The 25,833-nt window shown below is 35.3% G+C and overlaps 1 protein-coding gene across 1 annotated transcript in view; it reads right to left on the bottom strand.

Moving 5' to 3' along the window:
- Window positions 1-25,833, bottom strand: part of LOC590007 (titin) — a 220,906-nt gene that overhangs the window by 152,087 nt on the left and 42,986 nt on the right. Inside the window, exons 14-27 of the mRNA XM_030974532.1 lie at window positions 25,437-25,763; window positions 24,953-25,007; window positions 23,998-24,320; window positions 22,359-22,619; window positions 20,784-21,080; window positions 18,836-19,033; window positions 18,121-18,324; window positions 17,165-17,352; window positions 16,162-16,359; window positions 15,398-15,698; window positions 14,267-15,061; window positions 7,954-8,232; window positions 6,580-6,879; window positions 5,789-5,860 (exon numbers count right to left, since the gene is read on the bottom strand). Of these exons, the coding sequence (XP_030830392.1) occupies window positions 5,789-5,860; window positions 6,580-6,879; window positions 7,954-8,232; window positions 14,267-15,061; window positions 15,398-15,698; window positions 16,162-16,359; window positions 17,165-17,352; window positions 18,121-18,324; window positions 18,836-19,033; window positions 20,784-21,080; window positions 22,359-22,619; window positions 23,998-24,320; window positions 24,953-25,007; window positions 25,437-25,763 (3,798 nt within the window). The remainder of the gene's footprint in view (window positions 1-5,788; window positions 5,861-6,579; window positions 6,880-7,953; window positions 8,233-14,266; window positions 15,062-15,397; window positions 15,699-16,161; window positions 16,360-17,164; window positions 17,353-18,120; window positions 18,325-18,835; window positions 19,034-20,783; window positions 21,081-22,358; window positions 22,620-23,997; window positions 24,321-24,952; window positions 25,008-25,436; window positions 25,764-25,833) is intronic.

Here is a 25,833-nt window from a genome sequence, read left to right as displayed (position 1 = left end):
TTGATATTATCATGATTTTGAACATAAAAACCTCATTTTTTTATACAATAACATCCATCGTGGATTACACAACTATGTACGTCACATCACACAACTACAAGTATCCCGCACCAACGGAACTTTTACAAAGAATGATAGTTTGGGGCACCGAGTTAGGACAAATTTTCATTTATCAGGGTGAGAATCGATAAAATTTGTGGTTTTAAAGGGATAGTTGAGTTCTTGTTTAAGACCGCAAATGCCTTCATAGTCTTATTTATGACATGTCTAGTGCCCTTTTAGAACCTAAAATTACTATGAAGGTAATTTTAGACCCCCAAATTGCTATGAAGGTAATTTAAGACCCCAAAATGTGTGAACACGAAAAAGCAAACAAAAGGCGCTATCTCATTTTTCAACGGCTGGTTCAAAATTACCGAATATTTGTGGGGCACCACAAATATTAGGAATCGTTATATTTATGGATATTTCAGCCGTCTCTGAACCAATTTTGATCAAGGAAAGATGATTGTCATTTAAATTGCAAATTCTTTCAAATTTAACACTCATTTTTTCATTATCGAACACAAATTATTTTGTGTAGCGCCCTCTGCAACAAAACTCAACTATCCTTTTAAATCAGCTATTAAAGTCACGTTTCCCCCCTTAATTATCAGTGATTCGAATCGATGTATCTGATCGCCGATTGAAAACTCCCAAAGAAAGAGAATCTTGAACCTCCAATGACAAAAATTTAAAGGGGAAGAATAAATGTACACAACCAAACAAATGGATCAGGAAACTCTTAGAGAAATCTCAAAAAAGAGAGACATGTTTGGAAGTTTTGAAGGTCTGTACCAAAATTGGTACGTCAATAATATGTTTTACAGGCCCAAAAGTATATCTGGGAAAAATTAATATATCTTTATGACAAATTCTAATGTTTTCAAAAGAAAATGCGATTTGAAATCTCAAGCTATCATTCTTTGCTGTTCCCCATGCTACTAATAACACAATCACAAAACCACATGCACATTGCAAAATTTCATTACCAACATCATCAATGATACAGTTATATGACCACACATAAAAGATAACAATCACATTATTGCATGCATGGCAGACACACACTGAAAACATACTATGAACATTCACCATGCACTAGTTATTACCCTTCATATACTCTCATTGGTTCTATATACAGTGCGTCCCAGAAAAAAAACGAAACCAAGAATTATCGATGTTTGATCATAACTTAATCACGATTATAATTAATAAATGACACATATTTGTAAAGCTTAGATCCACCTTTTTCATTTGATGCAACTCATATGATGGATATTTCACGCATGAGTGGTTAAAAACAATTTGAAGAGAGGATACCGAAAAGTCATATTTAGGGCGGTATCTGAATTTCAAAAACAAAATCACATTTCTAGAAAGTCCATTTTCTGCCCTTTCATATGACACCTCAATCAGGAAAAATGAGCCAGGAATAACAAAGTTCAGTTTGTTTAAAGTTAAGTCTTTCGTCTCCTTTGTGTATGGCTATTCGTCAACGAAACGGAGTTAAGTCTTGTGTCAACTCTGTTTGTTGCTATGGCAGGCAGCTAGTGAAAACGAATTCGTTTAAGCAAATTCTGGATATGCAAGCAAAACAAACGAAACTCTGTTATTCCCAGCTCATTTTTCCTGACTGAGGTGACATATGACAGGGCAGAAAATGAACTTTCTAAATATATTTTCTTTTTGAAATTCAGATACCGTCCGCCAAATGACTTTTTGGTACCCTTTCTTCAAATTGATTTTAATCACTCATGCATGAAATATGCATAATTTGCATTAAATGAAAGAGGAAGATCTAAGCTTTACAAATATGTGTCATTTATTAATTATAATTGTGATTTAGCTAAGATAAAACATAGATAATTTCGTTTTCATTTTTTTCTGGGACGCACTGTATATGGTCATATTGGTTCTATATATGGTCATGCATGAAGAGAAACGTCTACTTGTCAATTTCTACCAATACCAGAGTTGCATTGAATTTTTTGTCAAATCAACAGGGGTATATAATTCCATTCAGATGAACCATATAAGTGTAAGGACCCCCAGTTTTTCAAAGTATATTTCTAATACGGAAAATGGAAAGCAAATTTGAAGAGGATTGGGGTGGGGTGCTTTTGAGACCTTTTGGGATTTGCCATAGAAGGAAAATGAATTTGAAATATTATAGAACAGCTCACTAAACAGCATTCTGCAAAAGTAATTTTCAAAAGAGGAAAGATCATTCATCTTAGGGAGATTTGCTTTTTTTCCATTGGAAGCAGGCATTATCATACTCCTTATTTTCAGCCAATTCAAAGAAAAATAAATGAAATCAAAAGTAAAGTCAAACAGACTAGAAACAAGTGACAGAACTACAGAAAGGAAAAGTTACATGCATGTTACATCTACATATGAACAGAAAACAACAAAAAGCAGGCAACGACATCAGAAGTTGTAGTTAATAACTGAACATTGACGTTCTTGTTATTTGTACAAAAGAATATGAAAGAATGCAAGAATTTATACAAACAATGGTCTTGGCAGACTGATGTTACAGCATGCATTTTCTGGAAACCTACATGAATCTACTAAAACCCTTTGCAGCTACAGTAATATATATGTTTTTACAAAATCTTATAAAGGGAGCATGGAATACAAGAATAAATATGTGATTTAAAAATTTAGCAAAATTGTTTCTATATTCAATATATAGGGCAATTTTCTCTATCCTCTATAATACCTAAAGTTTTAAAGGTTAAGTAAACCTTTCAAAAATTAATTTTCCAAAATACATGTAGTACCTATTTACAATATAATTGTTATCAAAATATCAAATTAAATTATATTCTTAGTCTAATATTTTTAATATACTAACTTCTCAATAAGATATATATTCATTCTTTCAAATGTGAATACAGAAATTAATATGTGCAATCTGGTTGATAGGCAAGTATTGCATGAGCTACTGTCAAATATACTTCACATCTAAACTGTTTATCTACTTATAAAACATATGAAAATGTTATAAAAATCAAAATATACTATTGATAGTACTATAGCCTTCTACATTCCAAGAAGCAGTTTAGAAAATATTTACAATCGCCTTAGAGGGGAATCAAGATATCTCATCCAAAAATTTAAGAGTTGCACATTGTATTTTTTAGTTCTTATTTGAATCTACTATTTAGAAACCCCATGTTTTTTATTTTATCACATAAAGGGGTGACATAAATGTATTTGTCATTGTAGGAGTTGATGAATTTGAAATTAAGGATATTGTATCAATTTTTTTCTTCATAGGTTTCTAGTTTGGTTACGGTTACATGTACAAACAAACATGGGCATACCATAAAATAGGTAACCAATCATTTATTGTGCATTCAAGGACATTGCGTGCAAAGTCTATGGAAGGGAAAAATGTCACCACTGAATTGAGGCAACAACGCACTACCATGTGGAACGAATGAGTGGTTACCGGTTTCATGATAATTCCACAAAAAATAGACATCAAACCAGAATAATTTTTTGGAAAGAGCAACTGGTAGAAGACTATATGGAATGTGAATATCTGGACAAGTAATAAAGCATAATGCTACAACATAGTCCTCGATATACTAACATTAAATGAGCTACTTCTAATATGTATGGAACTTCTACACAAACGAGCCCCGTAACCAAGACATGTGCAGCTTCATGTACAAACTAGTACATACTACAGAGAACTAAAATGCACAGGTGACTGTAACAACATGGGAATACATGCACTGGAGAAACAATTAAATTTCACATTCATACACAAGTAAGTGATTTGCGATAAAAAGTATGCAAACTACTCAACATTAAATAGCTGATTTTTTTGTTGTAACAATTTTTTAGATGTATAGCACTGATAGTTCATGCAAATGTAAACATTTTTGTACAAAAATAGCTTCATGAAATTCCACAAAAAGTGCATTAAATGTATGGAATTGGTCCTGAAGTACCCATTTTGAAAAGGAATGCAAAATTCACAAGCTTAGTACATGCATTGATTGTCATTCAGTATCAATGACCAGAACATAACAAAAACAAGATCAAAATTTGCTGTGGAGGTACATATCACAGTTCATTTCTCTACATTTCAAGATAAATACACAAGATGCTGTTGAAAAAGACATAAGGGAATTCAGCACGTATAATAACAGGTAGTGCAGTTTACATGTACATGTCTTTCTTATACATTTCAAACATTCACATAAAAAAACCACAATCAATCACAATAACAGAAAAATCCATGCATTTCATACATGCATGTCAAAAGTACAGTAAACATATTACAAATGTCTGCCTTATCTTCATTTTTCTTTGAAAAGTCAACATTTTCTAATTTGGCTAGTAATGGGAAATCCCTCTATGGTATACAAAGAGAATTCTTTGATTGTCATATAGGGATCTAGAAAGTGGTATGTGAATACATTTACTTTTGGACATGTAATAAAGCAGTCATTTTGAAAACACAATACCTCAAAGACATAAATGGAAATGTTCAATAGTACTGGAAATATCTTTTTTTTTTAATTCTGTTTTGGAATCACTATTTTCAAATGTGCTACATATAATGTATAATGCATATGTAGATATTAATGAATCATCCAAATATTTTCAAATTATTTCAAAATTATTTCACTGGCATCAGCAGCTCAAAGAAGTACATTTACTACATGTATTCTAACTGATGCAATATAAAAAATATGTTTTAGTTTTTTAGATTTGTCCATTTCATGATATAGAAAATAATGTACAAATATTTTAAGAAAATTGAGTATAAAAACTGATATACAAAAATGCAGCACTTTTGAGCACATGTCTATTTAAAATGAGCCATAATTCCATCATTTCAGATGCATAATGCATGTTCCTTACATCATTAACTCAAGTCCAAAAGCCATTTGGTGTTAATACTGTTTCTCTAAGTAATGCTTTAGTGTCATATGGAGACAAGTATACATGTTTTCACTTGACGCCTGATATTTATTGAGGTTGAAATATGATTTTGAATGCTGTCAATCTTTATTCTTCCTCTAATTACCTAACTACCTTTAAAGTATACTACTTCAAGAGCATCTGGGGCACAACAAAGTCTATGAATACAAGAGATCCTTCTGACATTTATAATTTTGAATTTAGCCAATCTCTCTTGATCATCATGAATATGAATACGAGAGATCTTTCTGATATTTATAAATGTGAATTTAGCCAATCTCTCTCGACCATCATGCCATTGGTCCCATTGAAATCTATTGCACTTACATGCCCTTCTTGACACTGGAGTAGCACACTTCAAGGCTCTTCAGTTTGTTAACCCTTTACCTGCTGTGGTCCAAACATTGAACAAACAGCGACCTACCACACCTAACTTTTGGCACAAGTACATGCACAGTTTACATGTACATCACGATATTGTCTGCTTGGAGCGAGAAGGGCATTATACTTTAACTCACTGCCAACTAGAAATGGGTGGCTTCTGTATTAAGCCTATGGGAATGTGAGAATCCAGTTGCCAATGGGTTAACAGAGTAAACATCCTTCTAGCTCCGAACAGATATACTCCAAATAATGTGACAGTCAAGGGTTTCACTCCATGGCGAGTCAAGAGTTAATGTATTCAACAAAACAAACAGGTGGATGGATTATATAAACAGAACCACATAACACATAGCTATGAATATAACTAGGAAAGCTACGATGTCCCATTCCAGCATGTGAGCGAAAGTAGCCATACCTTCTGGAATCATGGCCTTGGTTTGTAGGGTCAGCGTGTCCTCTGCCACCTCCCTGGGTGCATCTTCAAGCTCTGTAGGTATGACAGGGAGAGAGAGGGTAGGGGGAGTGGAAGAGAGAGAAAGTGGAAGAGAGAGATGGAGTGGAAGAGAGAGAGAGAGAGAGAAGGAGAAGAGATGAAGGGTGGGTGAATGAAAGAGGGAGGGGTGGAGTGTGACGTAGAGAGGAAAAGAGGAGTGAGTAGAGTAGAGGGTGAGACGAAGTAGAGGAAGAGAGAATAGGGAAAAGGGAGACCAAAGTGGTAGATAGACAGAATGATTATTGAGAAAGACAAAGACAAAGACAAAGAAGGAGGGATGAGCAAGGCATAGAAAAAAGGAAAGGAAAACCACACCAAGAGTAAGCCATTAGAGTTGAAAGAAAACGGTTGAAGAAGAGAACAAAAGAAATATAAGTAATAAACAAAATAATGTTACGGTAGGCCCATATATATCATATTTGGTAATATCATTTTATGGATCTACTATTATTTTATTATTATTATTGACAACAATATTCAATTATGGGAACAGCAACAAAAACCTAGTGTACATTAAAAACACAATATATGTGTAGTCAAACCGGCTTTAGTGACCACCTGTCTACAAAGACCAAATTTTTTGTTTTCCCTGAAATGGTTTCTCATTGAAACATGTAAAGGAACCTGTCTACAAAGCCACTTTTTGTGTTTCCTTTCGGCGGTCGCTATAAACTGTTATAAGGTGATTAAAAAAAGAAACCAACCAGACTCACCCTTTTCCATTGGAAGATGAACCGACACCTTCTCGGTGGGCTCACCGACACCAAACTGGTTGGAGGCACTGACTCTGAAGGCGTATTCCTCACCAGGCGTCAGGTCAGCGATGGTGAAGACCGGTGCCTTGAGGGTCTCGGCTATCCTCTGCCATGACTTGGTGGCGCTGTCTAGCATCTCAACAACGTAGGAGGACACCTCTTGGCCTTCCTCCTCCATCACTGGGGTCTGCCATGTGATGGTGGTGGAGGTTGGTGTCACCTGGGTGGGTTCCAGCTTCTGGGGTTTGGCTGGTATGTCTGTTTAATAAGGAGGTTGATGGGAGGGGGATGAAGCATAGTGATCAAATCATGATGAATTCGAAAAAATATTGACATACGGTTTATTCTGTTCCTTCTGTTCATGTTCAACTGTTCATTTTCACAAAGTTTCTAAGAGAATATACACTAATACCATAATTAGATTGTATGCGCTCTAATGGTTGGCCAACTTATAAATTCAAGCGGTGAATGTTGACCACTTCAAGAAATCACTCAAGTTGCATCTATTCTGCTAGAATTTTTTTTTATTACCAGCCTACATATACTTAAACTGTTTTTTGAGAAGTGACTAACTTTTGTTTATAAGTGGCCCAAACATTGTGGAGTGGTGTGTGCAGCGCTTTGTAACCGCAAAGAAAAGGTACTATATCAAATATCTTTTGGATTGGGATTATAACTGATACTCGATTAAATAGGAACTACAAAAACACAAAATCGTTTTGAAAGTGAGAACCAATTCACATCTGTCATAGATTTAATGAACAGTATGTAGTCAATGATTCTCATAACTAATAAGATCTACAAAACTGTAAACATTCATCATTACGAAGAGGAACAAAATCATTTCTTTGGAATATTAGTATGATGAAAAAATTGCAAGTAAATATTTGGAGAAATACTTCATTTGTTCATCAGGTATTCATTTTCAACTGTTCATTAAGAAGAAGAAAAAAACATCCTGTTGAGAAAAAACATTGGTATAGTACATCAAAACACCAAAAAATCATACATTTTTGAAAGGCTGCTTTTTCTGCTGTGTATGAGTTTGAAGGAACACTTTTTATTAAGGCAAGCAAGAAATGGTGCAATGATTGCAGCAGTAGCAAAATGTAAAATTTGAAATTTTGATTTAAAAGCAATTTTACTTGGGGACAATTACTTTGAATTCAACATTGCCTAATAGCAGAGCTCATTTACAAAACATATTTTTAACGGTCAGTCTTTGGGACTAGAACTGAACCAGACTCCCTCTATGAATATCAGATCAGGATTCTGAAGGAAGGTAATATAAAGAATAATTAAGGGTTTTTAGGTGAGGGATATACAATGTACCTATGACTGTAATGCTGATTTGGAGTTCATCTCGAGCCAGCTCGTTCTCGACAACCACCACATAGTTGCCAGCGTCTTCCATTGTGGCCTTAGAGATGACCAGCTGGGACGTTTCTCGTGTCGTTTCCTTGGTGATTCTTTCGGTGGCTTCCACGACGACAGAGTTTTTGTACCAAGTAACGGCAGGCTGAGGGAACCCAACAATGTGGATGTCAACGGTGACAGAGTCACCGCGTTTGACCGACACATTCTTGGGACCGTCCGTGATTCGGGCAGGGACTGTTGTTGTGGGTGAATAGGAGGGGTGGAGTTTGGTTGGGCATGGAGGGGGTAAGGGATAAAAAGGATGAGGGAGAAATACAATGGGTTATGAATGTGCAGCTGATTACATGAAGCCTTTACAATAATGATTTCCAATTCTCATCAGACGTTGGGAATGAAGCAATTAAGCTTTTGGGTTGCATAACTACTATAAGCCAATTTTAAGCCCCTTTTTTCTCTCTTTTGAGGGGCATTTTATATTTGATGACTTGAGGCAATTTAGGAAAAAGAAAGCTTTGGAAATTAATAGAAAAGTGGAAGAGCGATTGCAGAAAGCTTCAGGGTTATCAGTGATTATTCAAAAGAATGCGTTCATAGAAATATAGTGGATTATGGAAGTTTTTCAGAATTGCTCTTTTTGTCATTTGGAAAGGGAAATGCAAGTGTTGGCATTTATTAATTTCATTATTATTTATTCTCTTTCAATTAACTATCAATCACATTTCACTTCTGGTGAAAAAAAGCAAATATTACATTTTATATCATCAACCACATCCTTATACATTTGAGGATTTTTTTTGGGTAACATTCTTCAATTGAGAGTTCAAATTAGATCAATCCAACATTTCAAACTGGATTAAATTTTTACTGTTCTCCCATGTAAAGGCAAATTGGCCACATGGAAAAACACTGTATGTAATTTTAAAAAACTTAATTCTATTCATACATGCATAACCGCAACCAAACATATATTATTATTTTCAAAAAAAATTATGCAGTCAAATCCTGTGAAAGAAAATTCTAAATATAATGGTCATGACAAAAATGAAATGGAATTAATGCAAACTGAAAGGACATAGCATGAGAGGCATTTGGCAAGTTAGCTTAGTTAGTATCGTGGAACATGCAAGCATACATATCTCAAAAGTGAACAAGTTGCACAAACATCCACATTCACAATTTAAGAAATAATTAGCAGGTTTTGAATCTTCATACAAATTTACGACAATCAACTTCTGTTCTTTTTCACAGGGGCAACAGCAGAAACAGAAAAAACACAATGATAGGAAGTATCAATATATTGCCATTACCCTTAAAACCAACAGACCAGAGAAAACATACAATACAACATATAATTAACACCACTTCTTAAGTAACACATTCAGTAATGGATTAGTATCCCATGAGCATTTCCAGGGACTGAACAATGATGAATGAAGGAATGGTGTCCATTGCAATGTTAACATTCTATATGAATTTAGTTTATCAAACGTACGGCAAGAACATCTCGAATGAGACACTTCCTCTTCGTTCACTCGTGTAAAATTGATACATAAAATAAAAACAGCCTGGAGAGTGCTTTATTTTATTTCTGCATATTCCCTGACAATTTTTTATTCACCTTAATCACCATTGATTCCAAATTTTACTGTACAACTTTACAATTCTTTAAAAATACACCAACGTATCATGATTTCTACATAAATCTATATATCTTTTTACCAGTTGAATAAAATATATATCTATTTTCTTTTTATAGCAGCATATACTAAAATTTCATGTTAGTATAAAAATGGAAAATATAATAAGAGGTAATCTTCCTCCCTATAGTACAAAATGTGTATTAAAAAAAATTGACGTGAGCTGTTTCAATCATACTAGAGATGTAATTCATTTGGTTTTTATTTTATTTTTTCAATTAACTGCTCTAACTGATTTCAATCAATAACATGCTCCAAAATTCCCCCCGATGGATATGAAAAAATTACGAGCAGGTTAACAGTCAAACTGTACAAATTTTGGTAAATCCTAATTTCTTTTGAAAAGCATGTTCAACAGATATGGAAAAAGAATTTTGGCAGACATCAAGCATGCATACAGAAAGATACAGAGAGAAACAAAAACATGTACATGTGTATATAAAAACAAATGAACCTTTTTAAAGTACAAACAAACAACCTAGATCCATGGCTTACATGTACATAACCTTCTTGCAAATATGTACAAATACCAAATGATTTCCCTTTAAAAGCCATAATCCCACATATAGAAGACACCATAGCACATTTTGATAGGTAGAAAATGGACTTTTCTGTAAATAATACACAGACTAAAACAAACAACAATGGCAATAGAATACATAATGCAGAGTCCCCAGCTTTTGTATCTCAATGTTTGTTGTCCTCACATAATCATGCAAATTTAGAATATCACTCTCTGAGCAGAATTTATTTACATCTTTATATCTCATAGAATGGCGATATATGATCTACCGGTACTAAACAATATTAAGCACCTATTCCCGGTATTGTTCTAATTATGGAAATTGATCATGCATCATGCTTGAAAAATACCTCTTATGAATGTCTCATGTCTTATTAAAATAAAACTACAAAACCTGACCACAAATTAGTCTTCCACCAATTTGACAAATAAGTTCCTCAAAAAGGCATTTTCCTTCATTGGAAATTATTGAAAACAATATGCAAGATGCAGATTGAAATACAATAACAACGGTTCAGGCAAGTTTGTTTCTAACATTACAAGACACAAAAAGATCACATACTAAAACAATCTATAGAGAAAGGGTGTACACAGTAAGAATAGGTTGACTATCATATGTTTACAAAGGGCTAGAACCTAGCACAAACTGACAATTATTCATGCATGTTTAAAATAATTACATAAGGAATGAAAACAGGCTAAAGAGAAATATAGTAAGTTGTTTCTTTGAAAACATACTTCTGTAAATTAGTTTTTTTCTCATGTCCAAAAAGTTATAAAAGTTGTACAAATACTACATGTTTGCAAAACCCCTAATCTACTCTTTCTCATCAATCTACATGAAAAAGCATGCACATGTCCTGTGCCCTATTGTATTATAAGTAAGGTTGCAATGAGGTAACACTTTGAACATAATTTGCACAGGTTACTATAAATGTATTTTCCCTCATGGCATTTCATTTATGAAAGAAAATCATATTTATCCAAAAAATAAATTGAATCAAACCAAAGCTTTTGCATGGATCAGGACAATTAAGAGTCAACACAATTGAATGTATTAACTTGATATGAATTAAACTCTATAGCAATATGAATATTTACATAGAAATTGTTTGATTTTCATCTAGGTAATTAATATCTATGAGCTTCTTTTTTCAAAATCTTCTCTAGCACTAACTATCTCAGTATGCATGCAAAAAGTTTGGTTTATTTCAACATTACTTGTAAAAGAAGAAGAAATTGTTTAATTTTCATAGCAAAAGTTTGCTTTTATTTGCAAGAGGGGCATTCCATAGTGCTCTAAAGGTAGATGCGGTACACACTGCTCATTTTCTCCGCTATGCGATGACGCAACGTGCCTGTGTTAAGGGTGGGGTGGAGGCAAACAAAAACAAAAAACAGGGGAAGGGGGTGAAAAAAGATCATCAGTACAACTACCAAGTGCAACACAAAACCAAAAGGTCAGGGGTGAGCAGTGCCAACAAAGGTCATAGGTCAAAGGAAAAATCTATTGCTACCTTCACATGCTCAGACAACATTTTCACAATTACATTTGAAAGTTGGAAAAAATAAATATGCAAAGCAAATACAAGGTTCAACAGTCGTTTATTTGCTTCCAAGTTCATGATTGGCCTGTTTGGCTCATAGTTTTTTAAGTTTTTTATGTTTTAACTGAATGTGAGCTGCGTTTTAGAATTTTTGATGGCATCATCAGAGCAACAGCTACACCAAGGAAAATAAGTTTTATACAAAAATATGAGCAAGAAGTATAAAACTATTTGTGAAATATAATTTCTTCATTTTTAATTTCAGAATTAACCACATGTCTAATTGAGGTTTAATTTGATGATAATCTTCAAAGTTGGACATTACTTTTACTATCATATTTTAATGTTTGAATATTAAGATTTATTGCACAACATATCAAACTGATATTCAAATTGGTATTCACATATGTTCAATGTTTATGTAATCACTTTGTCACATATTTGCAGTGATAAATATATAAGTTGATTATATGGTCGGTTATTGATGGTGCAAATATGAGGTGTTAATGTGCAATACACATCGATATCCTTGTTATACTACACCAATAAATGTGTTAATTCTCATTTTCCAAATTAGGGAACTGCATGGAAGATTACAATATGTTCTTGGTAGCACAATCTGTTAGATACATGAGTAGCCCAATAATGTAATTTTGTTAATGACCGAACTCGTCCACGAGTAATAGTTAAACTAATATCAATCATTTATTTATGCCAAACAAGACAAAAATGGTACAAAGTTTGCTAAGAATAAAGTAGGTCATATTCTGGATAAAGAGGTATAGTCAATAACAGGATTTTACTCAAGTACCAGATTTCAATTCTTTTGTTCTAAATAGAAATGTCTTAGCCTTCAAACCATATCAATTAACCAAAGCATTCACTTAAAAATATGCCTACATAACTATTTGATATTCAATAACAGTGACTATATTTTCCTTGGAACCAATGTATTATGGTATATATCAGGGTAAAAAGTTTTCAATATAATTATATTCTTTTCATATAAAAATGATAAAGAAAATCCATCTTCGTTAAGATTGATTGGAACAATTGTTTTAAGTTGCTAGCTATAAAAATAGCATATAACAATTGAATTAAAATAAAATATTTAACACCACATCTAAAATACCATGAAAGATATCAAACTGTATTGCATATAAGTTACTTAGAAGTTTAGTTGCTGTGTTATTATGTCCAGGGTACACATAACCATGTATGCACCACAATCATCATTATCCACTTGCAAAGTTGCAATCCAGGTTTAATAACATATTCCATTACACCATCAAAATAGATGCACTTAAAAATCATTTACTTTACAAGAAAACAAAGTGAATTATAAAAGGAAGCATGTGGTTGCTGCTGATAGAAGCATCACACTCTTGAATGGATTTGAAGAAGATTTGAAGGGCATACCACAGAAAGCACATATCTGATTGTGAAAATGTATCGTTTTCAAATTATTGCTTTGTTTACATGGTCTTCATTAGCTTAAAGAATGCAGGACAAGGTTAATTAACCAAAGCACAGAAAGCATGTTTGCTATGAAGATTTCTCATTACCAAGTGAGGTTACCTTAGCATGGTTTTAAGCAGTATTTACAGAACAAAAGCCCAGAGCACAAAAAGTTTTATTTAAAAAAATGTGTCTTTTCCAAGTTATGTTAACTGAGCATTGTCACCAGAAGCTTAAAGAACATAAAAAGCAAGGTTAAAGTTATTAAAACAAAGCTGACGCTTGATTATGATATCATTTTCATTAATATATTGGTACATAACACCGGACAGAAAACAATATCCTGAAAAAAAGAAAACACACTTTAAGAAGCAAAGAGGCAAACAAATGTTACATTCAGTACAGTGTGTTTATAGGAGATCATCCTTTAGCTGAAATGCCTTGCATCATTTTGGGAATTTGAATTTGAATTCATTGATTGTTCTGTCATTGTAGCAAATTCTTCTCCCACTGATACACCTAATAAATCACTTTGAATATTTTCTTTCAAGAATTGGCTTATTATTTTCAGAATGATGTAATTTAAAAACTTATTCCACCCTGATGAAGAGAAAATATATTTTTAAAATTCCTTTTGAGATGGATAATTGACTCATCCGTAAAATTAATCACTGAATGTTACATGTATATGTTGATAATGTGATCAGGGAATGTAAGTATTGATTTCACTATTACTATATGTAGGAATGGTGAGATCTAAAAGTTACATTTTAGGAGGGAGGATTCCCTAATCGGGAGAATCTATCATGATGGAAGGCATTTAAGGTCAGGTTGTGTCTCACAAGGTCAGAATATTCTGCACAAAACCAACAACAGAAAGTGAAACCATGCGTGTTATTATAGGTGAAAGGTTAAAGTCCACAGGGGTGGTGAGGTGCGACAAGAAAGTGTGACTTGATTAGTTTAGTCTTCGATTGGCATAGCCACAAAGCAATATGGTAGTGCATGCAGGAGAACAAGTAAGAGCAGAAGCAGGGATTTACCTTCCAAGATCAGTTCTGCCGTTGTCGTTGCCTCGCCGATCTCGTTTACAGCCTTGCACGTGAAGGTAGCAACGTCTTCCATGGTGGTGTTGCGGATGAGGAGAGTGCACATTCCCTGCTCATCGTAATCGATAGAAATGCGAGGTCCAAGTTTAAGCTCCACACCATTCTTGTACCACTTAATCTCTGGCATAGGTCTGCCCACGACTTTGCAGAAGAAGTTGATGCTATCGCCCTCTACTGCTGTAAGTGATTTCATATCGATGATGAATTTTGGTGGGTGCTTCTCCGGTCGCTTTTTGTGAGCTGCCTGGAGGAACAGATCTGCTTTAGACACAGCGGATCCTGCTTTGTTCGAAGCCTTGCAGGCATATTCTGCATCGTCATTAGCCCTGACTTCATCGATGATCAAGGAACCGATTCCTTCATCCTCTGCGAACTCGAACTTCACATGCTGGTCATCTGGCTTGATCTCTTTGCCATTGCGATACCAGTGCAGTATAGGCATGGGGATGCCGCTGACCTGGACATCGAACCTGGCAGGATGGCCCTTGATGATTTCCAAGTCCACCATGTCCTCAACAAACTTAGGTGCTTCATACACTTCAGCGATTTCTCTTTGAGTGGGCTCTAATTGGAACTGAGGCATGACCTCTGGTGCAGCTTCTGTTGGTTTCTTGTCCATTGGTACGACTTGTTCCTCAACAACGGCTGCTTCCTGCTTGGAAATTGTCTCAAGAGGTTTCTCAACCTCCAGGGTGGCCTTAGCTTCAACCTTCACTGGAGCCATCTTGCCTAAATATCCAATCCAAACAGCAATACCAGTGAACAGATGCTCTTACGTTTATTATTATTAACATGCAAGTTTCTCTGTTATAGGTGCTCTCGCTGTCTTTTAAGCTTCTTTTATAATGCTTGGTAAATTAACAACATGACATATGTTTATGCAAATTAAACACTACTGTATTAAATTTTATTTTGTAATATGTATTTATATGAAAATTCAACTTTGATCAAACATCATATTGCCAAAGAAATTGGGAGTTCTATAGCACTTGATTACCCTTTCTACAGCGATTGATATTAAATGTACAATCAACCTAAAAGACTAATCATCTATGATATCCTCACCTGGTACTTCCACAAACAGTTCAGACTCCGTAGAGGCGACTCCAACTGGATTGATTGCTCGGACCACGTACTGACCCTCGTCCATACTCTCCACATCGTGGATGGTCAGCACACACACTCCGTCCGGCCTGTGTTCGGTCTGGTAGTGAGTGTCCGGCTCGATGGCTTTATCGTCCACAAACCACTGGACCTCTGGTCTGGGTTGACCCTCAACCTTGCAGGTGATCTCGGTCGTCTCGCCTTTCTTGAGTTCCGCTGTCGTCAATGGCTGTGTGAAGACTGGAGCTTTCTGTTCAGGCACCTATCAAATGACAAGATAAAGAGTAATATTGAGTTTCACCTACAGTTCATGCTGAATAAGGTACATTTTTGTAGAATTTGCTTGTATTACTTTGATAATAATAATAATCATAGCTCGTTCTTATATAGCGCTTTTCAGGATCGGAGGCCCTCACAAAACAAACCATACAGGCATTTTTTATGTGCATTATCATGAAACCTTAGCAGAATCTGGGGTAATAACCGTATTCACTCAAAGAAAAGTTATATATACATCAAATAGCAAACTTTGCTTTAGCGCCTGTTGATAGAAACTTGGCAATAGCCAAGGTAGAAAGAGTATGTGGTGCTTGTTTTTCCTCTCAAAAACGTGCATTATAACTATTCAAGACTTATCCAACTATTATTAGCATGACAATCATATATTACATCTGTAGAGTCTGTGGCTGCAGACTTAAATTATTCATAGGGAGCATGAGATTCACCTCTGTGGGAGCTAGGGTGACCTCCTCCCTGGTAGGTGTGACCTCGACTTGCATCACAACCTCTTGCCTCACAGATTTCTCCTCCATCTTCTTAGTGACTTCCATGATCACCTCCTCGGGGTGTTTCCCAAGGTCCTCTAGTTGGATCTCAATCTGGACGTCATCTTGGAACCAGCCTTCAGGCTCAGCACCTTCAGCCTATAAAGTGACATATTTATACAATTGTAAGAGCTCTCTCTCTATCTAAGTGCCATATTGATTGACTTTGGCAATCATGCTGTTCCACAACCCTCGGTTTCTAGCCTTTGTAAGAGCATGAACTGTGAAACATGGCTGACTCTCTAAAGAGTGTTAAGGTTGCTTGGTGAAACAAAGTGGCATGAAAAGATGTGCCCGGAACACAAACTGCATTAAATGTTGAAGATCCTAATTTTATCGCACAGCTCTAGAGGTAAAACCATATTGTTAGGATATGGAGCTGGTAAATGCATATAACGTCTCAGTTGATCAGGCATAATGTTAGCTCAACTTTAATTTGGATGTATCAAAATTTAACTTTTAATTAACAAACATCACTAACTCTTATGCATTTTACGTTGAGGAGGCATCTTTTCGTGCCAAAACATTTCACTATTAAAGCTCGCTAAAACAGCATTTTGTCTTGTTCTGTGACATTTTATTACAAGTATCTTCATTCATAAAGCACGCAAGACTTCTGATGTCTGCTGAGAGCACGTGAACCATACCTTATCAAGGTATAATCATTTATACAAGTAAATGGGTAATTCATACAATTGTATATTCTTTGCTCTTTGAAAGGTGTGGCAACCTACAGGCACTATCGTAACAGCGCTCTATTCCCCACTCAATCCTTTTTTTTCCCTTTACATGAGAAGATCGTCAAATATGCTAGGTTTATATACTTCTGTTCTACATGTTCATTTTTTGGAAAAGAGTATTACAACTTTACTTGACCTATATGGAGGACTATGTGAAAGCTCACCTCATCCAACTCCTTCTCCTCCACATCTGTTTCAAAGGCCTCCTCAGAGGTGATAGAGGGAGCCTCACTGATGCTAGCAATCTCTAGATCCTTGCCCCGGACCTCTAGGGTAACCTCTACAGGGCCCTGGGGTTGGGCTTCTGCCTGGACCAAGATGGCTGGCTTTTCCTTCTTCACTTCAGATGGTTCTGTAAAAGATACAAGATACAAAATATTTTATTTGGTCTTTGCAAACAAGGTACATAAAAATTTGGTTTCCATTGGCATTACAATAATATTCCAAGAAAATACATAATTACAAGAAATAAACATCACATGCGAAACAAATACATGCAAAAGATAATGAAGCGACAAAAGTGGTCATTGGTACTTTATATCATGAGTTTTAGAATTAAGCATTGGTCATTGGTATTTCAAATCGTAATAGTTTCAGTTTCAGACGCAGAAGTTCAACGTTTAACCTGTGAGTTGAATTTATGAACAGAGTCGGGTACAAGACCAATGGAGACATATCTAAAGTTATAATGGACATGACAAGCAGGTAGATATGCCACTTCAATAGAATGAGGACAAATGGACTTTAGACAAAACAAAGAGGTTCTACAAGAATTTGCAGGTGCTGACAGGAGGTAAGTTTTAAACCTTTCTCCCATTTCCGTACCATTTTAGATCTATATTTCTCCTACTTAACAAATACGATTTGTCAAGGAAATATCATTGCTCCCTAGGCACATTTCATAAGATGGACGCATTTAAACCAGTTAAAAACAGAGATAACTTGGGTTCAAACAGAATATTAAGTCACATTATATAGAAATGCAACCATTACCATGACATTGATATCCATTCAAGACGCAATTCTTGAACTTATTGTCTACAAGAACCAGTGGTTCCACTACAAAGCAAATGAAAGTGTCAAAATTCAGTACTCAATGTGTTAACAATCAAGCTCTCACCTTCATCTACAATGACATCAGCACGGCAAGATACGATGCCAAACGGATTGACAGCCTTGCAGAGGTAATCAGCATCGTCACCGGGCATGGTCTCTGAGATGACAAGAGACGCGTTGCCTTCGGTGTCGGACATGATGGTGTGGCGAGGGCTAGGCTGAAGAACCTTGCCATCACGGTACCAGGTGACTTCTGGAGTAGGTTTGCCTGATATTCAATAACATAACAGATATAAGCATGAAGGCTGGTTCAAGATTTTTCTTTTACTAACATAAAATGTTCTTTTTCAAGATTCTGTCCATTAAAATGTAAAGATAAAACAAGCTACAATTTAATACCAGTTAACCCATTGCCCAGGACATGGGTGGTGTTTGCATTAAATCTGAGGAATTCAGAAAATTAAGTAAACAGTTATCAAGCCTACTTGATTTGAATGGATCACATGTACATGTGTGTTTCAAAAAGTTGAATATATATCTAAGTTATAGAAACAAAGGAAGTAAGATAATATTTCATATAAAATACCAGTAGATAAGGTGGTATGGAAAGTATTTGGGAAATTGTTATGGGATGACATCACATAGAAAAATGATATAGTCATGGGCCATTTTCAATAATTCCACTTTTACGATCCATTCCAACAAAATATGATGCATACTGTTCCCACAGAGAAGATGGCAAATATCTTTCCTTTCTCTTTCCTTTTTGGAAAACCTACCAGCGACTTTGACTCTCAAATGAGCAGTTTCTCCTGGTTTAACCTCCACATCCTGGACAGGCATGACAAAAGATGGAGGAACACCTTCTTCATCGAGGTCGTCCACACCTTCGAAGTCGACGCTGACTAGGTCACGGCTCTGTGGACCCTCGACAATGGCGCTACTGTCGACAGAGACAATGGAGCTCTCTTCTGGTTCTATAGATGCAAGATAGAGGAATAGGAGGATGCGTGGATGGAGAATTGCTGGATGGACCTGGCACATGTACTTGTATTACGTATAAGCAGGTTACCCACCAAATATATTCCTGCCCCCTTCTCATTTATATAGTTAGCAAATAGGATCAAATGGACCAAAAGCTGTAAATAACAGGAACATATACATGGTAAACACAAAACTGTTTAAAATCCATATGCTGCACTTATAAGTCTAAACAATGATATTCTTTTAGAACATTACTTCTCTGATGTTTGAGGCAAAATAAGTTATTAGCAGACATATGTGAAAGCTGTGCACTTTTAAAAAATTCAAAGCTTTCTTCATTTCCTGCTTTATATCCTTATTTCCTGTGCCCACAAATGAATACTACCACTTGGAATAAAAAACATATTTCTTAGTATGTAGATGAATATTCTAATATCATAACATTTTGAAAATATGAATGCCTCAACCTATTAACCCAAGAAGTTAGCTGTGCAATGTAAAAGTTACATCCTCCATGATACCTTATAATAAGAGTGTTAGAATACCAGAGGAAAGCATAAATAGATTTACACCAATCATTGAGAAGTGCTTTTCTTTTATTCAAGTTAGAAGATATTTCACCAGGGAGAGTAAATTCAGAGCATGATGATTTAGAAAATATGGCAGAGAGATGGATGATATTTCTTTCCTGAAAGATGCATTGATCCATGCTAAAAGTCCTAAACTCATACTACAACAACACAGTAGCTGAAAATGAAGTGAGAGGAAACCGAAGCATGACTAACTTGCAAAATGAAAAGTTTTTTAATTTGAGAAACGTGTCCACAAAATCAGTTGACAATAGATCTCTACGTTTCTCATTATAATCCTACATGTATGAGTTTGAGCGGGTTTAACAATACTTAAAAAGTTTGATAGCAAAGCAAGGCAATGACCACATGATAAGCAAGACAGATTGAATATGATGGAACTTCAATACAAACATTAATTTATAAAATTAATTAATAGACTTTTTATTTCATTGTACTGTATGTAATTATAAATCAGTCTATCATGGAAACCTAAATTAGAAATTCAAATGAACTTTTAATTTCTTTTATTAAAATTGGGACAATGAATTTTCAGAAATTAGAATGTCCTATGTGTGCTTAAAAAAGTAATCTAAACAATTTGTGCTGCTCCATCTTCAATTGCTTAGGTTACCTTTCTGTCATTTAAACCCCTCTGTGGTGAACCAGTTACATACAAATAAAATGATTTTTCAGAGAGAGAGAGAGAGTTTGGACTGGTTCTGCAGAATATTTTTTCTACATTTCCAATCCATCCCTATTAATGAAGACCTTGTTAAAATTTCTGACGAACTAGTTTACATTGTCAAATATTTAAACTGCTTTAATTTTCCTCTCATTTTCCTAAATATGTCCTGAAAATATCATTTCTGAATAATTTTCATTAATTAGTGTGTATTTTAAGGTTTTATAGATACATTGTTAATTAAAATTGTTAATCCTTCATTTAGGAAAGGCACACTGTAAATGTGTTGAAGATAAATTCTGAAATCCAATCGTGATTTGGACACGTTTGTAAAAATTCATATTTAGAATAGGGAAATGTGAAGAAAAAAATCTGTGAATCACTTAATCAATGAATAAACTGATACATATATAGCTATTATTTTATTTTGTTTGGGCCTATGTTGGTTCACAGCAGAGGGGTTTGCCCTGGTGTATCCTGATCACTTACCAGACATTAGAGTCAGCTCGGCACCACACATGGTGCGTCCGACCTGATTCTCAGCCCAGCAAGTGAAGGTACCTAGGATTTCGGGCGTGGCCTTGCGGACCACCACCCAATTCCTCCCTTCTTTGTCCTGACCAATCTCGATCAGATCGGATGGCTTGATCATCTTCTCGCCGTGGAACCAAGTGATCTCGGGCATGGGGCGCCCAGTCACTACGCACTCGAACCGGGCCATGTCGCCCTGGGTGACCGTTGCCGTTTGGATGGGTTCAATGAACTTTGGCGGCTCGGGTTCTTTCCCTATTGGCCAATCGAATGAGAATGGAAACTATGTTTAACCCTCAGGTCTTTGCCTATTATGAAAGTTTTAGGCAAACCAGCGTATTGGCCGTTTCAGTTGAAAGTCTTAGGGATTCTCACACCATTCACTCGAAATGTAAACTATGGTCAGAGTCTTGAAGCATTAAGGGCAATATCCAAGAATTTAGCTTGATATATATCAAGGAGTTAACTACTTTATTACTCTATAAACTGCATCATCAATACTTTTTGTCATCATTATATCTCTACAAATTGTTTCAAGGGGTATTTTGATACACATTTCTCTGTTATGACTTCCTAAAATGACTTTGTCAGATTTACTTATACGTAATTGGTAATTGTGAGATGCCCACAAGTTTAAACAGCTGAAGAAAAAATTATCTTCAAAGTTAGATGATAAAAAAATAGAATTTTAAATACATTTAACTTCCAATCAAATGAAAAATAATTTGTTTTCCTTTTACAGAGATGAATGTAAGTGAAGGACTAAACAGAATTATTAGTATGAATAAAGATGTATTGTCATTTCTGTGACTGTTTTTTTTTTAAGAGCACCACAAGGAATATTAAATTTAGATTTAATCTTTTTTCATCCTGGATATTCTCCTCAATGTTCAACAGCAATTATGATGTGAACACAAATGGAATCAAACCATATAGATGCACATTCTAAATACAGAGAACTAAATGATAATATAAAAACACATCACTAACACTGCATCTAATGGATTAAAATGGCAGGTATAGTCAAACTAATGACAAATGGTATCAAACATAAATGTGAACCCATTGAACACCTAACAAAGCTATGCATTTCCCACAAATTGAGGATATTTAATGTCTTTTGATTCAAAATGGCAGAATGATATAGAATAACAGCAAGTATGATGTTTTTAATAAATATTTGAGCCTTAAGTCAACATGTCGCTTTTTTGAATGACTACAGTTGTTTGAAGAGAAATACTTGACAAAATAGATTTACAAAACAAATTACATTATTGGAGCAATTGAATTATTATCTTACACCAGTTTTGTGATGTTGTTTATCAAAACTAACTTTGTTGAAGATTTATATTGTAATGCATGATCAATGATAACTTTTAACCATCTTCTAAAAATTCTTTCCAATCTGTAATTTGTGGAAAAATAGCATTGTATGAATTACTTCTGTAAATTTCTACCCTATATTGTCTTCCAATATTCAAAGCAACTTGGGAATATGATAAATATATTTTGGTAACTTTTTATTTGAATCACCTGAATCAATATGGTCAACTTCTGATGAGTTTTCATCATCATCTTCGTGCATTGTCGGATATATGGCATCATTGTGCATGCAAAAGTCAGAGGGGCGGTTGCAGGCATGCATAAAGGAAGGGATGGAGATGGTGATGGGGGAGCCGGACCAAGTACGAATCTTGTGTACGTGCCAGCCCCCACGGTCGCCAGCGGGGGTCGACATGGGTGACGACATCGACACTACAAAACCTGTGACGGGAACAGAGGTGTTGTCTACTTCTACCAAATGACGAACATACACAAACATGGAATATAGGTACATATCTTTACAAACATGATTGATTACATTCACATGCTAAATACAACACACTTTAGTTGTAGCTGTTGGATACTTTTATGTATTGTACAATAAAAATGATGATTGGAATATGAGGTGCACATATTAACAATCAAATTTTAGTTCTGGTAAATGTATTAGTCCTTTTTGTGTCCTACAAGAAATAAAACTATTCATGTATGTACTGCACAAAAAGAAGTATTTTGAATGCTTGTCACTTGTTTTTTTTTTAAATTTGCTGAAATGTTACATCAATACATACATATACATTGATTTACAGTATTCGTTTTCAATCTCCTATACTGAATTTTTAGGCATGTAACAACTTATTTGCATTTTTCTAAAAAAAGAATTGGAATGAAATAAAAACACATTTATCCATAAATTGGAGTTGCGATATTTTTTTTCTTTTTCTTTTGGCAATGAAAATAAACTTACATTCTAGCCCTCTGTTTTCAATGCTGATACTTCAGCTACAGTGCATATTGCATCAAAACAAGATGCTGGATGTATGAAGTTAATAAAGTTACTTGGTATAAATGGTAAAGTGTGGTGGAGTCAGATTAAATACAACTTACTACATGTCCAATATAATGAGAAGCAGGAAATAAATGCAAAAATAAATGTATTAGTAATTACTAGGAAGCATTATGAAAGTTTTGCAAGTAGAAATCTACTACTACTGACAGATTATTAAGGTTAGTCTAGTTAAAGAATTGTGCTCGTGTAGAAAGGTTTTAGTATGATATTTGAATGGACTGACTCATAACCAACACATTTCTCAAACATCCATGTAAATCATTGGGGTAACGTAACTCACACACTTCAGAACGTGGCTCATAACTGTCACATCATCAGGATTAACATTCTCAACAAATCATGTGTTCATATCATTACTAAAACTTCATTTCCATAGTTATGATGGTAAGTTTGTACATGATTAAAATCATGTTCCATGGATGAACATTAGTAACATGTATTGCATGAGTATATGAATATATGTCAAAGATGGTGTTGGTAAAGGAAAAATGTCACTCTCATGTATGTGAAAATGATCACTCAATACGGTAGCGATGTAATTATTGTATGAAGTCATGTTTTGACTCAAACCAATGGATAAAACTGAAAAAGATTCAATGTGTGTAAGAGAAAGAGATTAAGAATTGGATGATGGAGAGATATGAATGAGAGATGAATAAACCTGTAAGAGTATGTTGCCATGAGTGTGTGATGATGGCATGGACCCCAAGACCAATGTAAAAAAAGAATGATTGTGTCTTAGATAACGTAAATGGACCTCGTCCTGGTTTTTAAACTCACGTGTAACCTCCAGAGATACAGATGCCATTGCCTTGCCCTCCTTGTTGGTTGCTACGATACGGTACTTCCCTTCATCGTCCGGCTCAATGTCGGTCAGTTCCAGGGTCAGAATGTACAGATGGACATCGGCGTACATGCTCATGCGACGACGTGGCGTCTCCTCTAGCGGTTGGTCGTCTTTGAACCATTGGATCTGAGGTCTGGGTGCGGCAATGAGGCGGAACTCAAAAGTGACTTTCTCCCTGCCGGCGCTGACCACCTGGCTCTTGGCGACCGTCATGAAGGCAGGTTTGATTCCTTCACCTTCTTCAATGGTTGACTCCCTGAAAAGGAACACAAAGACATTCAATTGACCTAATGAAGACTAAATTTTGAGATCCCCACAGGCTTATTACAGGAACCATATGATTCCCTTTGGTCATGGGTTCATCTTAACTTGTTAAAATCTGTTCTTCGATTTCCCCTACTGGACTAAAATCACATATATTGTGATAGTGGTGGTTATTTTACCTGACAGCTAAGAAAGCAATAAATGCTTGTTAGTAAGCAACCAGAAGACCGACGGCTTAAGGTCCTCTCCAAGGGACCTGGTAATGAGGATTAATGCCTTACCAAAGGGCAATAGTGCATTGACTTGGTTTCGAACCCGGGTCACCGGATAACGAGAGCACTGCTCTACCGACTGAGCTATCGCGCCTCCTCGAATAAAATGTAAACTAATCTTATTTACAACTGTAAATTAACAAAATAATCTTTATTGATTTAAAGATGTTCGTTAAATGATGAATTGCTATAGCAATAAAATCACATGCAGTCATTATTTTTTCTTCATTACAAGTACCCTCCAGGCAAAAATGTGTGCTTAAAATAAAATTGTTTCTCTCTAGTTAGATTGACTGGTAATAGATTACATCTTTATATTGTGGAGAGCAAGTAATTAAAGAGAATTTCAAACCTTGATAGACTCTTGCGGCTTGGTGTTCCATCACTCTCTGCATCAGAAAGAGCAACTGCAAAGAAATTAAATGATGAATGTTTTAATTTATGTTTTAGGCATTTTGAAAGGATATGGAGGTTATTCTGTACAATCACAGATAATCTAAAGAATATATGTATCGTACCTATTAGTGCAGATAAAATCTGTAATATTTTAAGTTGCTCATATATATTTCTTTTAAAATAAATAAATAAAAAAAAAAATGAAATTTTAAGATCGAATAAGGGCACAGACAATGTTTCTTTGAATGTGGTCTCTGCAATTACGGATGAAATGGATGATTTATTATACCAAGCTTGAGATAAAGATATGAGGAATAAACAAGAAGTATACAGAGAATGAGTTGATAAAAGTAAGTGATATATTACAATAATATAAGAGGGGATCATAAAACTATCATGATACTATAAACATAAATGAGAAAGTATAAGGAGACATCTACCTTCAACAAGCAGCTCGGCACTGGTCGATGATGTACCGGCCTGGTTCTTGGCAACGCAGGTATACTTCCCAGAATCCTCGGGGTAGACTTCCTCGATGGTCAGCGTGGCGATGTCGCCGTCGGTAGCTATCTTGAACTCCTCCGTCGCTGGGATCTGGGTGCTCTGACGGAACCAAGCCAAGGTGGGCATCGGTGTGCCCTTGATGCGGCACCGGAGGGTGACTGGTTTTCCATCTTTGACTTTGGTTGTCTGTAGAGGCTCGATGATCTCTGGGGCGATGGCCATGCCCTTGAATGGTGTTTCTGCATCAGAAGGAGGCATAAGCTCTACATGTACAGGAATACAGTTTTTTCAAGCGGAAAGCATACAGAACAGATAGAATTGCACCAAACACCA

Source organism: Strongylocentrotus purpuratus, unplaced genomic scaffold, assembly GCF_000002235.5.
Source record: "Strongylocentrotus purpuratus isolate Spur 01 unplaced genomic scaffold, Spur_5.0 spur5_scaffold_7, whole genome shotgun sequence".
In the NCBI taxonomy this organism is placed as follows: domain Eukaryota; kingdom Metazoa; phylum Echinodermata; class Echinoidea; order Camarodonta; family Strongylocentrotidae; genus Strongylocentrotus; species Strongylocentrotus purpuratus.
This window is presented reverse-complemented; position numbering and strand designations above follow the sequence as displayed.